Raw genomic sequence first — 18,800 nt, forward strand, 5'->3', positions numbered from 1 at the left:
CCGGAGACCAGTGAATACACTTCAAGGTTTCAGGCAGCCCAAGTATGTCCCACTACACAGAGCCACAGGAAGGCTGAGCAGGCAAATTGTGAAAGTGCAACAAGGAAGGACATATGCCATGTTGTCTGCTTGGATCTGGGCAACCTTCAGTTCCTGGACTGAAAGGATGAAGGAGGGCATCCGCACCAAAGCAAGGTTGACAGCTAGGCTATGCTTGTTACACACAGGTTTGAAATGTCCTTGAATTACTGGTCAATATTCAAGCCAACAAAGCACCTGGAAACTGTGAGGAACCTCTCGACATTCATCCCATGCTGACCTGACTCACTGAACAGCAATTTTGAACATTGTGGGGTAAATGAGGAAAGGAGCTTAAAATGGCAAAGAAAACCCCTGCTTGCTCCTGAGTTAGGACCTCCTCCTCAGGGAGTGTGTAAGACCAGCGTGGACTCTAGCAGAAGACCAGCTGCAGAAGGCCCCTCCCCCGCCCCTTTTTTGAAAAGAATCCTAGGATTCATTTCGTGGAAGTTCTGATTCACAAGGTCTGAGGTGGGGCTAAGAGATCTATATTTAGGTTCCCAGGTGATTCACACTCTGCTGATATACATGAAACAACATTCAAGAAAGAAAGCACTAGAAGAAATGAACTTAACCTGGTCCAATGAGACAGCCAAGAATTTGCAAAGTGTGCTGGTGTAATCCAGCACAACCACCTTGGGAGCTTGTTAAGAAATGTTACAGATTCCAGCCAGAATCGACTGCATTTGTGTCTCTAGGGGCTGGGGTCAGGGAAGGTATATTTTAGGCAAGATCCCCAATGATTCTTATACCCAGCAGAATTAATGAAGTGCTTTAAAAACACACGGTACTGGTAACTGAGCTGAATCTAGCAGAATGATCCAATAATCATCATAGTAGAATGATCAATAATGATCACTGAACTCCGGCAGACAGAGCCTGGAGCCCTTAGTAAAAAGCCATACACCAAAAAGAAAAGGCCTTGTTTCATGGAGCTTCTGTTAACAGGAGAGATAAACATACAACATGGTTTGTCCCCGCCCCACCACCTCCGCCAAATTCATCTATAGCCAATGTCAATGTTAAGAGGTGATTTAAGTTGTGAAGTTTTGTTCTCATGAGTGACATCAGGTTCCCTTAGAGAGATCAACAGAGGAAGTTCATGCTGGCCCTTCTGTCTTTCATCACATGATGACGTGTTCCCCACCTCTCTCAGATGATGTAGCAGTGAAGTACCAATTTGGAAGCAGAGATCAGATTCTCCCTACACAGAAAAGCCAATGGTCCTTGTTCTTGGATATCTCAGCTTACAATTTCTGCAGAAAACAGTTCTGTTCTTTAGCTGCCAATGCAAACTGAGGAAATCTTCCCATATGGTATCGAAAGCCACTCAGAAGAGATCTACAGGGGAGTGAGTTTGGATAGAAAAGGTACAAAGTTCAGAGCAGAGACTAAAGGAATGACCATCCAGAGACTGCCCCACTTGGGGATCCATCCCCATAAACAACCACCAAACCCAAACACTATGGCAGATGCTAACAAGAGCCTGCTGACAGGAGCCTGCTATAGCTGTCCCCCGGGAGGCTCTGCCAGTGTCTGGCAAATACAGAAGTGGATGCTCACGGTCATCCATTGGACAGACACAAGGTCCCCAATGAAGGAGCTGGAGAAAGTACCCAAGGAGCTGAAGGAGTCTGAAGCCCCATAGGAGGAACATCAATATGAACTAACCAGTACCCCCAGAGCTCCTTGGAACTAAGTCACCCATCAAAGAAAACACATAGTGGAACTTGTGGCTCTAGCTGCATATGTAGCAGAGGATGGCCTAGTTGGTCATCAATGGGAGGAGAGGCCCTAGGTCCTGTGAAGGTTCTTTGCCCCAGTATAGGAAAATGCCAGGTCCGGGAATGGGAGTGGGTGGGTTGGTGAGCAGGGGGAGTGGGGAGGAGATAGGTGATTTTCGGGGGGGAAACTAGTAAAGGGGATTACATTTGAAATGTAAATAAAGAAAATATCTAGTAAAAATGTAAATAAAGAAAATATCTAATAAAAATATTTTTTTAAAAAGGTATATGAAAAGATGCTGAAGATGCAGAAAAGGAGACAAAGGAACCACTGGTAAGGAAAGAGAACCATAGTGTCCTCAAAGGGAAGAAGAGAAGAGAAATGAAACATCAATGGGTGTGCTGCTAAGAGAAGGACACAGGCCCATAGACCACAGCAAAAGCGAATGCTACCTGGACAGGAAGTAGCTGTTCAGGGTAAAAGCTGAGACTTAAGCAACTACAATCCTACCATAGGTGGAGGGAAGTCGAGATGATAACAGACTCAGAACTCTCTAGTACAAACAGAATTATGAGCTGGACAAGTAACCTGATACTTTCTATAGTCCATTGAAGAAGTAAAAGGAAAATGGTGAAATTAAATTTCAATATGTATTATTTAACAACCTCTATAAAATATTATAACATGTAATCAATATAAAAATATTGAACCATATTTATATACTGAGTTTATGGCAGCCAGACATACATACAGACTTCATACAGAGTGTATAATTTTCGATTTGCCTTTCAAATGCTTTAGAGCAGAATGTAGTCAATGGAAACCACATTGTCCAGCACAGCCCTAAACAATGCTTTGGGAGCATTTCTCACTAAGGAAAGGCAGAAAAATGGAGGCACATGCTAATGTTACTCCCACTATAGTCTAGTGAAGCAGGTTTTAGTATTGCTACCACTGCCGGGGGTTAGGTGTGGTTGGTCAGGACTAACTCAACATGAGCAAAGAGCATGATGTGGCACTGCCAGTGACTAGATGACAAATGCAGCCCCTTCTGGGAACATTCTGTAGCTGATTCTCTAGCTCTTCCTTAGAAACACTGGGACTTCAAATTAGTTGAGGTTGGAATTAGGGTGAGACGTCAGGGGTCAGGTCAAACCATTGATCACATATAGTTTACTCCTTCTGAAGGGGATTCTTGGTATCTCTCATAGGCATGACTAAACCCTGTATAAAGACTAGATCAGCAAAGTGCTGTTCATAAGATTTTAAAATTTGTCACATGAGGACAGTACAATTTTCCATTCCAAAGGAATATTTAATATAGTAATATGTTTTTATCACCATCACCATCTCTTGAGAATTGAATCCAGTGTCTCATAGAAGGTGTCTTCTCATTCTGTTTTGTTCACTCCAAGTTAAAATAATAGCTCAACTATATTTACAAGGAGGTAATTCACCAAGTGTTATAATATGAGGCATAGTCAAAAAGCTACTGATCCTCACTTCTCATGATCTGCTAAGATGATCTGTCTAGAGTTCATCCGCCAAGAGAATGGCAGGGGGCACAAAGCTGACTGATGGTGGAGCCCAAGGACTCACACTCAGCGCTGCCTTGGCCCACGGCCAGTTTTACAACTCCAATGGCCTGCTCTCAGTTTTGCTTTTGAGTATGAAGAGGTGTATGAAGCATACTTTGGAAACTAGAAAGTGTTGACACTATTTTTCTTGACATTATTGCTTATAACAAACAAATACGCCCTGATGACTCCACAAATCAAACAGTTTATGAAAAGGAAAAGATGCTTTCTATACCAAAAGAATTTCATAAAGCGAATCCGCAAAGTTCTTTTCACAACATCTTATAAATAGGGCTGCCTTTCTCTTCTCTGCAGAGTGGCCTACACATCATTTGCTGTCATTGTGGGATGGAGCAGTAGATAGGCAACTTTGAATCAAAAGTCCTTTGCAATAGTCCCTTCTAGTCACCATCTAGCTAAGAGATTTGGAAAATTGATTTGTCTTTGTTGAGCTTCAATTTCTTTACCTGTTTTTCTATAAAGAGCCACGGTTGTTGTCTCAGGGTTTCTGTTGCTTCACTAAAACATCCTGACCAAAGCAGCCTGGGGAGGAAAGGGTTTAGTTCATCTTAAATTTCTGTATCACAGCCTGGGCTGTGATAGAAGTCAGAGCAGGAGCTGGAGAAGCCAGGGAGGAATGCTGCCTACTGATGTGCTCCTCATGGCTTCCTCACCCAGCTTTCTCATACCACTCAGGACCACCAGCCAAGATGTGGCACTGCCCGGAGCAACGTGGGCTGTACCACACTGATCATCAGTTAAGAAAATGCACCACAGCCTTTCCACAGGCCAACTGGCTGGCAGCATTTTCTCTTTGAGGTTTCCTCTTCTAAAATGACTCCAGCTTGTGTCAAGTTGATATAAAACTAGCCGGCACAGCTGTCTGGGGTAGAGGTCTGTTCATTTTCCTCCTGGGAAGAAAAGACCTAGAGATGCCAGGATCAACCACCATATACAGGCAGAGAATAGAGCCATAAAGGAGGCTGGCAGAGCTAACAGTGATGAGAAACTGAGTTTTCAGAATACTTTGTCTCTGATCAAGCTGTACCTAAAGTTTGGAGTTGTCAGGGACATCAGTAAAAAGTTCATCCCCCCAACCCTCTTGATATTTGCAGTTGCCCTGCCTATCTGTTAAAAAGGAAAAGGTTCAAGAGTCACAGAATCACTTCTCAAGATGGTGTACTTTATGTGCAGGTCCCTGCACTCTGTCAGAGACATTTCTATAAACAATAAGAGCTGCATAAAAGTTTAATACATCATATATGTTTATTTAGGGAAAAGTATATTAAAGTATAAAGCTGAAAACATTAACGTATCTATTACTTTTGTGCAGTGCCACTGATTTTCAGGTACAATGATGTTCTGAAGTGTGACACAGTATGGAAGGCTGAAGTGGTTAGAGAGAAGCAGCTGAATTGAGGCTTGCACACAAGAATACACCATCTCAGACCACAGTGTGGAGTGGCTGTGTCATGCATGTATTCTAGCGTGAGGAGGAAGCACCCTCCAAAGTTCATTTCTAAAATTTTCTTATCTAGTAATAAGTTAAAAAATAAAAGGGGGAAATAGATGGAACAGGATCATAACAAAAGGAAAGATATAGTCGGTATAATATCAGTATCAGTATAAACTCAAAGGAATGGAAGCAAAGGGAAAAACAAAAACAGAAAAGGAGGTGGTATCTGATGACTGCCACAGGACTGATGCCATTTTCCTAAGGACAATGTAAGTAGATGTGTGTTGTGTTATTTTAGTAGAAGGAGGAGGGACAGGGATCAGCAGCTGTTAAGTGGAGAAGGCAGCCATGTCCTTCTCCAATTCAAAAGTTCTGTGATGTCCCTCCTCTAGGTCTTTCCCTCTTCTGTTTCAAAGGGTAGATCTTAAGGGGAGAGAGAACCAGGCTTGTATACAGTGCTAGACCCATAGACACAAATACTATGGATTTTTTCCTTTAAAGTAACATTTTCTTTCTGTAGGGCTGAATATGTAGCTCATTTTAGGTAAGTGCTTCCTAAGAACTCATGAAGCCCTAGCTTTGTGCCCCAGCACTATACAATCTGGGTATAGGGGTATACATGAGAAACCCAGCACTAGAGGAGAAGGAAGCAGCAGGGCTGGGAGATCAAGATCACCCTCTGCTACACAGTGAGCTTGAGGCCTGCCCAGGATACATTAGATCCTGTCTCAACAAAGAAAAATAAATTCTTCCCTTTGAAGTGGGACCAAGAGGCTGTTGTATACAAATCTAGGGAAATACCTGTGAGTTGCTGCAAAGAATGTAGCTCTAAAGGTTGTATCTGTGAAAAATCAAGGAAGTTATCGTGTAGGAAGTATGCACTTCACAGGGATTTTCCAGTTTACATTCACCTCCCCTTGAGAACCTAAAAATAAATCTTGACCAACCTGAGGCTACTGTTGACTCTCTGGTGCAAACAAGTATGACAAAACATGGTATTTTAAAGAATACATTCATTTGGGTCTGTAGCTGACACAGGGGCCTATTGACCACTATTAGAATTGTATGACATTCACTTAAATTTGATTAGATAAATATTAAAATACACCTTAGAGAAGCTTGGCCTGTCTCCATGGTCCCCTTGTTGAAAAGTACCTCCTCTAGAACCCTTCATTCGAGGTGCAGACTGCTGTGACTTCTCATGTGGCTGAACTTAAGACCTTGGACAGAAAGGGAGAGGAGAGTGGTAGATATGATATGTTCCACACGTACAGGTAGTAGGGCTGGCTAAAAGGCAGCCTAAAGAAGCCTGGATATTAGTGAGAAAGCACAAAAGGGCAGAAAAAGACATCATGGTCATCTCATTTCAAATTTCTTTCTAGAGCTGGCCCTTTGCCTAGGGTTATAGAAGAAATAGCTCTTGCTATTTTCCTTGAGCACAGACAATCAGGGCCCCTCTTTCCAAGACTCATATCTCCTGATAGGAACAGCTTTTTTGGACTTGTCTGAGAACCTCATCCCTATCATGACATCGTTTCCTTGGGAAAATGAGTGTGGATTCTAAATCATCTATTTATTAATGTATTTTCCAAACACAGCCTCATTCACGCATTGGACTTTATGCTGTCATTGTGGGTGTTCTGTGGTACATAGACTCCTAGAAATTTAGGCCTAGAAAAGTCTGCTATCTCCCAACTCCTAAGACTTCAGAGAAATGACTGGCTTTACCCTCCAGAGTCACATCACAGCAGGAGTCTACAGACAGTTGCTGTAATTCCTAGGTGCTTAGCTGGGTAGTCTCTGCAACTGGTCAATAGGGTGCCACAGAACCAGCTGACTACATGGGGACTTATCACTTAGCCTTTTGCAGTTTGTGTAGTTGCAAAATACAGCTGAGATAAGCAGAGGCACACAAAAACAAGGACCTAACTTCTTGGGAGAATGTTATGTGCAGATGGGAATTACCAAGTATTACTCTCAATTCTAGACCATGAAGAAGACGTACGATCATTCACTAATCTAGCAGTGCAGCATTTATATGAACTCTTTTCTGAGGGAAGAGGAAATGATGGTGACAATTAGTACACACAAGTGCTTCAGCATTTATAAGCCACATTAACATTTATTATTTCACTTGACTGGTAGGAAGACTTAGCAGGGCTTGTATTATAGCATATCACATTTACCTCTGTGGATCAAGTCAGAGGTTGGTTTCCAAATGCTGTGTCTGAGGTCTGCTAGTGAGTGATGGGAGGATACAGTGGTCAAGGCTAGGTCTTCATATTAACTCCAATACTTTTTCTTCTATTCTATTCCACACTATGCTTTTCCTAATTAATCTGTAGTATAATTGGTCACCGAGGACAAATTTCATGTCTCTGAACATAGAAGCAACATTATGCAAAAGAAGGATTAGAGGGCCAGATATGTCATTTTCTATTACCCTAGTTAATTATTAATTTTAGAGTCTTTTAATTCATTAGTGGGCAGGTTACCTTCAGGTGAAGAAATACAACATATCTCATTTGCAATACTACTGTTTAAAATTTGGGAGGCTTTCATTGTTAAGAAAGAAGAATAAGACCTCAGATTATTATATGAATATCTAATATTTAATCTTTAAAAATGATCTAAGCTGAGAAATATTTTTCCTAATTTTCTGTGTCAGCGTCTAGAAAAATGAACCAACAAAAACCATGTTCATCCTTATCACCAGAGTTTTCATCAAAAGCCTTTTAAGGGACGTAGGGAGGGGTGCTTTGGGAAAGGGTCCCTCTAAAGGAGACTGTCTGACAGTCTGCACTCCATCAATCTGTCCCTGACTATCTGTTGACCATGTGCTGATCCTGACACTGGACTCCAGCTAACTGGAGAAGGAACTGGCAGTCAGCCTCTGCAGTACCGAGCACTGTGAGAATGCTTTAGCATTAAACAACAGCCTGACTTAAGAGATCCATTCAACTTAGCACTTAAATCTTGTCTTCTGACAGGATGTTTCAGTATTCCTTCTACTGACACAATGCTGTAGTAAGGATCTATCCTGTGCCGATGACAGTTATTTTCGTAGGAGAACACCAATGTCTTAGTGACATCACTGAATATTTCATTATAGGAGGCAAAAGGGAAAACTGGTCCCTAGAGGGGATTGTTATGAGATCTAGATGGTGAAGCAAGACATTGTTGATTTCCGTTAAACCTAAGGAACATAATTAGCATGATTCTGGTCAACATACAGAATAAAAAGGACCCCACCCCTCAAAATAATAAATTGTAGAAAAATACTTATATAAAAAATACATCAATATTTTTCATGGTAAAAATCATTAAGAAGGTCAAAGCACCCAGAGTTGATCCTGTGCCACAGCGCTCCATACCCAAATATCGCTGGAAGAGATCTGGTCTCCCAGGAGTGTGGACAAGCCTATGAGCACAGGTAAGGCCAGCACTTCTGCTCAGAGAGACCCGCCTAGAATACTTAGGACACAGAAACCAAGGAGTAGCCTGGGACAGGATCCTTCCAGTTTCTGTCTGTGCCCAAAGCTGACCCTGTGCCACATTTCTCCATACCAAACACTGACGAAAAAGCTGGCCTCCCAGGAGTGCAGACATGTCTGTGAACACAAGTAAGACGACTACTTCTGCTCAAATTCCTGGCCCAAGAGGTACCCTCCTAGAGCCATCAGGACACAGGAACCAAGGAATAGCCTGGGATAGGATCCTTCCAGTTTCCGTCTGTACTCCGGAGCTGACCCTGTGTCACATCTCTCCAAACCCAAATTCCTCCTGGAGAGAAGTGGTCTCCCAGGAGCACTGACCCCAGACTTGGAGGAGGGATAAACCAAAGTCAGAGACAGCAAAACCAGCTAACACCAGAGATAACCAGATGTCTAGAGGCAAGGGCAAGAACATAAGCAACAAAAAACAAGGCTACTTGGCATAGTCAGAACCCAGTTTTCCCACCACAGCAAGTCCTGGATACCCCAACACACAGGAAAAGCAAGACTCTGATTTCAAATCACATCTCATGATGATGATAGAGGACTTTAAGAAGGACATAAATTACTGCCTTAAAGAACTACAATAGAACACAGGTAAAAGAAGAAACCAAAAAACAAACAAACAAACAAACAAAAACAAAAACAAAAAAACCCTTAAAGAATTACAGGAAAAACCAAACAGGTGATAGAAAGGAAAAAAACCATCCAGGATCTAAAACTGGAAATAGAAACAATAAATGAATCACAAAGGGAGAAAACCCTAGATAGAAAATCTAGGAAAGAGATCAGGAGTCATAGATGCAAGCATCACCAACAGAATACAAAAGATAGAAGAGAGAATGTCAGGTGCAGAAGATACCATAGAAAACACTGACACAACAGTCAAAGAAAATGCAAAATGCAAAGAGCTCCTAATCCAAAACATCCAGGAAATCCAGGTCACAATGAGAAGACTAAACCTAAGAATAATAGGTAAAGAAAAGAGTAAAGATTCCCAACTTAAAGGGCCAGTAAATATCTTCAACAAAATTATAGAAGAAAAGTTCCCTAACCTAAAGAAAGAGATGCTCACAAACATACAAAAAGCCTACTGAACTCCAAATAGGTTGGACTAGAGAAGAAATTCCTCCTGTCACATAATAGTCAAAATACCAAATACACAAAACAAAGAAAGAATACTAAAAGCAGTAAGGGAAAAAGGTAAAGTAACATATAAAGGCAGATCTATTACAATTACACCAGACTTCTCACCAGAGACTATGAAAGCTAGAAGATCCTAGGCAGATGTCATACAGACCCTAAGAGAACACAAATGCCAGCCCAGGCTTTTATACCCAGCAAAACTCTCAATTACCATAGATGGAGAAACCAACATATTCCATGATATTGTGTAAATTTGTGTAAAACCAAATTTACACAATATCTTTCCACAAATCCAGACCTACAAAGGATAATAGATGAAAAACTCCAACACAAGGAGAGAAACTATATACTAGAAAAAGCAAGAAAGTAATCTTCTTTCAACAAGCCCAAAGGAAGACAGCCACACAAACATAATTTACTAAAACTCAAAGCACATATTGTACCTCATACAATAACAGTGGGAGACTTCAACACCCTACTCTCATCAATGGACAAATCATGGAAACAAACTAAACAGACACATTGAAACTCAGGAAATTATGGACCAAATGGATATAACAGTTATCTATAGAACATTTCATCCTAAATCGAAAGAATATACCTCTTCTCAGCACCTCATAGTACCTTCTTCAAAATTGACCATATAATTGGTCACAAAACAGGCCTCAACAGATACAAAAATATTGAGATAATCCTATGCATCCTATCAGATCACCATATACTAAGGCTGGTCTTCAATAACAACAAAAACAACAGAAAGCCCACATACACATGGCAGTTGAACAATACCCTACTCAATAATAACTTGGTCAAGGAAGAAATAAAGAAAGAAATTATAGACTTTTTAGAATTTTATGAAAATGAAGGCACAACATACCCAAACTTATGGGACACAATGAAAGCAGTGCTAAGAGGAAAAGTCAAAGCTCTGAGTGTCTCCAAAAAGAAACTGTAGAGAGCATACACTAGCAGCTTGACAGTACACATGAAAGCTCTAGAAAACAAAGAAGCAAATACACACAAGAGGAGTAGACAGCAGGAATTAATCAAACTCAGGGCTGAAATCAACCAAGTAGAAACAAAAAGAACAACAAAGCCAGGAGCTGGTTCTTTGAGAAGATTCAACAAGATAGATAAACCCTTAGCCTTACTAACCAGAGGGCACAGAGAAAATATCCAAATTAACATAATCAGAAGTAAAAAGGGAGATATAACAACAGAAACTGAGGACGTTAAAAAAAATCATCAGATCCTACTACAAAAGCCTATATTCAACTAAACAGGAAAATCTGGATGAAATGAACAACTTCCTAGACAGATACCAAATATCTAAGTTAAATTAGTATCAGATAAACCATCTAAACAGTCCCATAATCCCTAAAGAAATAGAAGCAGCCATTAAAAAATACCCCCCACCCAAAGCAAACAAACAAACAAAAAAACAGGATCAGATAGATGGGTTTAGTGAAGAATTCTATCAGACCTTCAAAGAAGAGCTAATACCAATACTCTTCAAACTATTCCACAAAATAGAAACAGAAGGAACACTACTTAATTTGTTCTATGAAGCCACAGTTATACTGAATATTTTCCCTTGGAGATGGAACAGTTTCTGTCTAATCAAGAACTTGTCACAATTTCATTTCATAGAGGACTTCATAGAGGTATTTTTCTTCTATCATATTTAATGTTTCAAATAGATTTAAAAAAGTCATTGAATGCATATTACTTTTAGCTTCAGAAGATATGTATATTTAAGAGGCATTTAACTATTATAAATTATTTTGATGACTTAAAAATGTCAATACTGGCCAGGCATGGTGGTGCACACCTTTAATCCCAGCACTTGGGAGGCAGAGGCAGGTGGATCTCTGAGTTCGAGGCCAGCCTGGTCTACAGAGTGAGTTCCAGGACAGCCAGGGCTACACAGAGAAACCCTGTCTTGAAGAAACAAACAAACAACCCCCCCAAAAAAAACCCCAAACAAACAAAAAAGTCAATACTGAGTTGTATATTTTAAAAATCAATTTTATTAGTTTAATTTTAAAAAAGAAAAGGAATCATTATGGAAAAGACACAGACTTCTGCCTCATAACAATGACATATAATTGAAAGACAAATGATAAGCTCACTAAGAATTACTCTTGCTTGCTTGCCTGTTTTCCTTTTCTTTTATCCAGCCTTTGCCCCTCTCCCAGTGCCCTTCCCTCCCCTCCTCATCCTGTTCCTTCTCCTCTCCCTGTCCTGGATAGGATGCTCCCACACTCCCTGAGACCTCAAGTCTCTAAAGGATTCAATGCATCTCCTCCTACTGAGGCTAGACAGGCAGTCCTCTGCTACTTGATAAGAATATTTTATATAGTAAGTAGAAATAATATCATCAATAGAATGTCAATAGGAAAGCAGAAATAAACTAATATAATAAACAGGGTCCTAGCTAAAATAAATATCCATCGACCTCAGTTATTAAGGCTAAAGTAACAATAAAGATTAGGTTAGTAATGATTATTTTGGGCTGGGAGTCAAAGGTAATTTTCAAATTCCTTGTGCATATTTGTATTTAATTTTTGGATGTAATGAACTTCTAGGATTTTGATAACTACCTGCTAAGGAATAAGCAAATTTGAACTATAAGAAAATGGGAACTAGTAAAGAGCCTTTCTTCCAAACTCAAGTCCATTCCCAAGTATGGAAATGTCTTGACAGTTCCATGTAATTTACCATGAACCATAAGTATAAACAGAGACAAGAATGGCTTCCTATAGTCTGATACTTCATACAAAACTTGGAAACGTCATAGATTACTTAGCCCCTCACAGGGCATAGAAGTTAGTTAGTACATTCAAATTTTTATGTAGTCCATTTCTTCTGTTTTTTTTTTTTTTTTAAATTTGTGCTTCTTCCATTTTAAAAAAACATAAGGCCTAAAATGTTTTCTTATAACTTGTTTATTTCCCCTAAAATAAAATGACTAGATTCTACAGGATTGTTGTTACATTAAATAAAACTACTTCATGTAAAAATCACATTAAAATTCTTATTTAGTGTATTTTTATCCTTTTTTTTTCTTGACAGAAATTCCATGTGAGAAAAGCTTTTTGAGATAATGTGACACCCTCCCTTTCATAAGGCGAGCAGAGGTTGGACCATGCACAGCTGAGGAGTATAAGACATATGCTAAATATAATTCAACCTACAGTAGTTTATTGCTTGATACTAATTTTTATGTCAATATTATATTCACAAATGAGAAAGTTTGTTTGTTTGTTGTAAACAATAGCCTGGCTTAGGAGATGTATTGAACTTAGTGTTTAAATGTTGATTTCCAGGACCTCTTAGCAATCCTTCCATATAGTCTGTGTTACAGAGTAGACCTTGCCCTAGTGCCCATATGCGTGTGTGTATATGTATGTGTGTGTGTGTCACTCGCACGCCTGACACTATTTTCATAGCTCAGCCACAATTCAGATGCAGGAGAAGATGGAAATCCCCAAAAAACTTAGTGTATGAATCTGCTTTTAGGCAGCACTAACACTATGTGTCATTTTCTAATTTCTAATTGAATCTTGGGCTTTGACACATTAAAGTTTTAAAACAAAGAGTGGAAATCTAAATTCTGGGCTTTAGTCTCTAAATTCACAGCTTCTACTCTATGACTGATTTTAGGCAACTAGGACAGTCAATAGTGGTGTCAATCTTCCAGACTATAAGCAGCTAGAGGGCAGCAGTATTTTCTTATTTTTGTGTCACTGAAACTCAGCAGAGACCCTGGTACAGAGCCAGCACCCAGAACATTCTGTTCAATGAAATGGTCAGTCGAATGGGAACCATGGTCTCCAGAGACTAGGAGTGGCTTGTAACCAACACACAATCAAACAAAACAGTAGCTTTGCAATGACCCTGAAATGTCCCAGATATATACAGAGGTCCACGGTTATTTACATAACTTCAATAAAGAAATCAAAGAAACTAGTAAGTAATTTCAGTGTTCTCCAAACCTCCAGGGTTTTACAACTGAAAAAGGGCAGTCTCTACACAGGAGACTTATGCTTGGGAAGGGGGTGGTGAGAGAGAGAGAGAGAGAGAGAGAGAGAGAGAGAGAGAGAGAGAGAGAGAGAGAGAGAGAGAAGCCAATTTTGTGGAGTATCTCCAAGTACAGTAAAGTCTGACTTGATGTTCTTTATGCTGCTAAGGAAAATGTGAAAAGAACAAACAAAGGTAAAACCTTCAGAAAGACTCTGGCTCCACAGCCAGCAGGAGGTCAAATCTGAGGCTACAAGAGTTTTGAGATTTCTTATGAGAAACTCTAGTAAGGAAAATACAGTGACTCATTTCATAATAATGCCCTTGCTTCCCAAAGTACACAGCTCAGTTCCCACATCCCAAGCACATGGACAGGGTGCAGGGCTATTGCAACAGGAGAGCCTTCCTCAACTGTCTGTGCCCACATAGACAGACAGAGTTGACAAAGTGGGAACAGACTTCACTGGCACGGTGGTGAAGGGACAGCAAGCACTACTTTCACTCTGCTGTGGAGAGGAAGGGTATTTCTCTGCTTCCTTTGTGCTGTGTGATCTGGTACATGTTCTTCAATGCAGCTATCTTGAAGAACTGGGGTGCTAAATACTGATGCTTTCCTAGTCTGAAGGCTGAAAGAGTCCCCTGGCAAAGCAATTTTCAGTAGATGCTCTCAGATTTCCTAACAAATTCTCACTTAAGACAAAGGTGATCCAGAGAGCATGGGGAACTTAAGGAGAACTCCTTAATGGCTACAGTCCCAGTGAGAGGTCGAAGCTGCTCTCAGGTACAAAATCGCCCCACCACCATCACTTCTGTGGATGGCAAAACAGTGGGTTATATAAACAATTATAAGAAAATAACTCTAGTTTATTGCCAATATAGTTACATGGGGAGCCAAGTTCCCAAGCCTTGCCTAGTCAGAAATTCCTTAGAATGATAAGTAGGAGAGAATGAGATGGACCCTGCGTTTTTGTAAACATCAATGTAAAATGGAAAGAAATTCAAATGCTTGAGGAAGCGACGTTTGGATGTTTGAAGTACATCATGAGAATTAATTTGTTCTTTCTCTGCCAGGAGGCATCAGGGAGGGTGAGGTTGTTTATTGATCTCTAAATAGCTGAGACAGGTGAACTCTGAAGAGGTCAGATATCAATGGCAAGAAGACAGTATGACTGGCCTGATGAGGGATTTGCAGGAGGGCCTGGGCATTTCATAGCTTCTAGTGACACCATACCTGAGAAGGTGGTGGGCTGAAGAACCTGAGGAGGGGATGAGCTCAGCTGAAGTTGGAACACTTGTGGCAGTGGAGCTATGGGGGTAGTACTGGCTCTTGTTTTTGTTGCTGGGAAAGTGTGTATATGACTGGAAAGAAAGACATAACCAAAAAAGAGCCACCAAAACCAACAAAAGAACCATGTGATATAAGTAGCATTTTTCTTATAAGTTAATATGGTCAACTTTGATTGTATACCTACTAAAGATCAGAACATGTTAAAGATAAGGAAACCAAAGTCCCCATGTAAAATATCCAGGCTGGTTAAGGATGAAAGTTCTCAATAATCAGGAAGTTCTCTGGATTACAGGATTTATATAACAGCAGCTACAGAAAACTTACATCTGTACAAATACCAGAGCCCCTAAGGGGATACTGTTTCCTTTGTATGCAGATGCTTTAATTCATCTTTAACAATTTCAGATATTAAGTATTAACATTACACATCAGATATAGGATCTGGTTTCTCCGGTATCCCATCTGCAAGTAATAACATTCTGATAGAGTTAATAATTGTTTTTTTAAACCACAGATCAATTCTTTCTTGCTCTGAAAAAAATCAGTTAAGAAATATTTATTAAAATATACTCCAACAAAATTATTTTAGTATTTATTAATCTTCAAAGATAATATAGTATCATGGAAGTATTTCAAAGAAGAAATGTTTAATGCTTTTGGCTAGATTTGCTTCACTAATCTTATTTTATGTACATATCTAGAGTGGGTTTGATGGATGAAGAGGAAATAAAAGGGTTGCACTGGCTTTTTTGAAAGGATTCTCTGCTCAAAACAAAGGAACTAAATGCAAGTATGAATTTTCAGCTCTTGACTTCTTCTGGGTCTCTATTGTCTTCAGAGGCTCCAAAACACTTTTCTTATGTATTTACTTAAGATGAGATAAGAAACGGATTTTAAACTATGTGAGCCAAATTTCAAATGGGTTAAAAATAATAAACAACAGGGATAATCTAATATCCTCATAAATTATTTTAGAAGCATAATAATCATGTCACACTTAATGGCTGGGTTAATGTCTTCTATATATTTTTTTTTCCTGTTCATTGAAGGTTCAAGCTGTAGACCTAAATTTTTTTAAGGGCAAGTTAAATAGACTAAAGTGTGATTGAAGCAAGATACATATAGAAATAATAAGGATACTGTTAAGAGTACATGTTAAGCTTAAAAGACACAGATGTAAGCTATATTTTTGCGTAGGTTTTCTATGGCTACTTGTCTCAATAGAGAACTCCTGTGAAACAGAACAAGGTCCTGATAGAACTCAAGCCTAGCATGAGAAAAGAGAGCAAGAGAGTATGAGCTCTATTGGCTAGGATATAATACACTGGGGAGACCCACTAGTTCTCAGAAAAACCATCAGAGATTCACCATGGAATACAATTCAGAAGTCACTGACTCCAGCAGAAAGTTCCAGTGGAAGCACAGATTTTTCACTTCTCTTCATTTATAATCACAAACACCATCAAGGTTGTCCTGTTATGTTGCTGCCTCATTTAAAGTTGAAGGTGAAAAGATACTTCCTAGCAAACTAAATATTGAAGGTTTTGGAGGGGAAAGAAACAAAAACACAACACATTAATTAATCAACTCATTAATTGATCAACTTTAGCATGCAAAATGGGAGGCATGGCATCTCTTATCTCTTCAAACATGCTGAACTGCTGATAATAAAAGACACCCTGGAACACACACACACACACACACACACACACACACACCCTGGAACACACACACACACACACGCACACGCACACGCACACCAACCACTACCACCACTACCACTATCACCATGGTCACTCAATACTAAGCAGATTTTCTTACTTACAGAGCTTTTTTCATACATACCGATTTTTCATTCTGGTTTGCCCAAATATCATGACCAAATGCAAGCTGACTAACACACACCACAAATCTCTCAGGAAATATACGAAGTTCTGTACAACACAAAGAAGATCAAGTTACTAAAAGCATCAACATCATGCAAGAAGACATCATTGCTGACTTTTTGTTATGGTTATATATACAGCACATACATGTGAGTGGGATCTCCTTTCCCTTCTTCTCTCTACAAGATTTCCACCACGTGGGCAGAGTGAGTTCTAGGAAGAGTCAACGGGTTGCAAACTGGTCTGAACATGGAACATCCAGATAGGCTATTATTGTTTTCTGTGTTAGCATGCCCTTTTCTGTTTAGGAGTCCTAGTAGGGAGAAATATCAGTGTTTTTTAATCAGCGTTCAGACTTAAAGAAAAAAATCGAAAGAATGTGAGATATAAATCTAAAACTGTGACCCATTCATGTCTACATTGTCTTCCTAGCTCTTGGGGAGAACTAAAAGGCTAATTCTGCACTATCAAGCTTCTAAGCTGAATTGGGATATGAAAACAACTGTTTCTCTTAGGAATTGGGTAGTCAATTAACAGAATGGTTAAGTATGCAACAGGAGAGATGGCATTAGACCTTGGTCACAGCAATCCACCTCTGCAGATTCTGACTGCAAAGCCATTGACTTCCAAGTGGGACCACAGAATGGAGCAGAGAACAGGGATCCCTCAGTCAGTGATGGGAACACAGCATAAGCAGTGTCATCTTTATCACTCTTCTTTCACCTGCCTTCTCCGTCCATCTGTACACCTACCAAGCACCATTCAACTGTGGGACCATGTCTAGTGTGATGTGTAACAGATACAAAGAGTACCAATCTGCACTAAATGGGGAGGATTCTTCATCTCTTGGTACTTGCCACACTGCCTGAATCTTTTTTATATCATACACCACGTACATTGCTACAAAAACAATCATTGTTCTAAAACAGAAAGATTCCCTCTCAGATGTGAGCATGTTTTTAAAAGAAAGGTATAAATCTATTGTGAACCCTTTCAATATTCTGCCCATGAGAGACTGAGTAGGATAGTAACACAGCTCCATTTGGTTCAACTGTTAGTTAAGCACAAAGGTGTTAATTATGCACACAATATGAACACAGGTTAACACCTCACCACCTGCTAGTTCAGAGTGTACCAAAAGACCTAAAAGAGTTAAAGTTCCTGGAGTGGCTCTCCCTTGAGCCCTGGGTCTCTGCTGTTTCTTTGGTGACTACTGTACTGAACCACACACCTCATAACAACAGGTCAGATGTTCTAAATAAAAGCTCCATCACCTGCCTCATTTTCTTCCCACTACCTAACATGGATGCTCTCCAGGACTTCAGCCAACTTATTGCTCTGGTCTCAGTCAACCGAAAGCCTCTCCTTGCAGGTGAAGTCATGGGTGTATCTAAAGTTTGACCCCACACAGATGTTCCATATGGATGGGGGCCTCTCATGGTTTTTGAAAAGCTCTAAAAACAAAATTATAAAATTTAATTTTATTAATATTTATGTTATTAGTTGTTGAAATAAATGATTGGGATTAAGTGGTAAGCAGCCCCTGTCCTACTTTATGGAGGGGGTAAAAAAGCCACAGAACTCAATTATCACTCCATCTATTTTATATTTCTATTTTTCTTCTCAAAAATAAGAGTGATAGATTATGAATACTTTGATAGTCAAATCAATTTAAAAGTTTCTTTTGTACCACTTTACTTGATTATGTAATAATTGATTTGTGTTACTTTAATATTTAAATAAAAATTTAAACACTACCAATCCCCACCAGAATGTAAAGCTAGATTGCATTGTAACAGATAAAAGGTTAGCTTTTTGAGGTAAACAAATATAAGACCCTATTAAGTGGCTAATATAGGGGCTAGAGAGATGGCTCTGTGGTTAAGAGCACTGGCTGCTCTTCCAGAGGCCCGAGGTTCAATTCCTAGCACCCATCATGGTGGTTCAAGGCCATCTGTAATTCTAATTCTAGCACATCCATCACTGTCTTCTAGTCTCCAAGGGCACCAAGCACAGATGTGTGACAAATATACATCCATGAAAGCAGACCTCATATATAGAAAAGAAAATATTCTGTTTTTCTTTAAAAAGATGGTAATATATCTGATCAACATTTAAGAGTTAAGA

General features: G+C 39.6%; 1 protein-coding gene across 8 annotated transcripts in view; it reads right to left on the reverse strand.

The window, feature by feature from the left end:
- Slx4ip (SLX4 interacting protein) overlaps nucleotides 1-18,800 on the reverse strand; it is a 166,654-nt gene that overhangs the window by 8,671 nt on the left and 139,183 nt on the right. For 7 of the 8 annotated variants that reach the window (XM_085833774.1, XM_085833776.1, XM_085833775.1 and 4 more), the window contains one exon: nucleotides 16,633-16,721. The exons of the other annotated variant lie outside the window; for it this stretch is intronic. In XM_085833774.1, coding sequence (XP_085689900.1) covers nucleotides 16,633-16,721 — 89 coding nt within the window. The remainder of the gene's footprint in view (nucleotides 1-16,632; nucleotides 16,722-18,800) is intronic. 8 annotated transcript variants of the gene reach the window in all.

Source organism: Mus caroli, unplaced genomic scaffold (assembly GCF_978045245.1).
Source record: "Mus caroli unplaced genomic scaffold, Mus_caroli_1 scaffold_2, whole genome shotgun sequence".
Taxonomy (NCBI): Eukaryota; Metazoa; Chordata; class Mammalia; order Rodentia; family Muridae; genus Mus; species Mus caroli.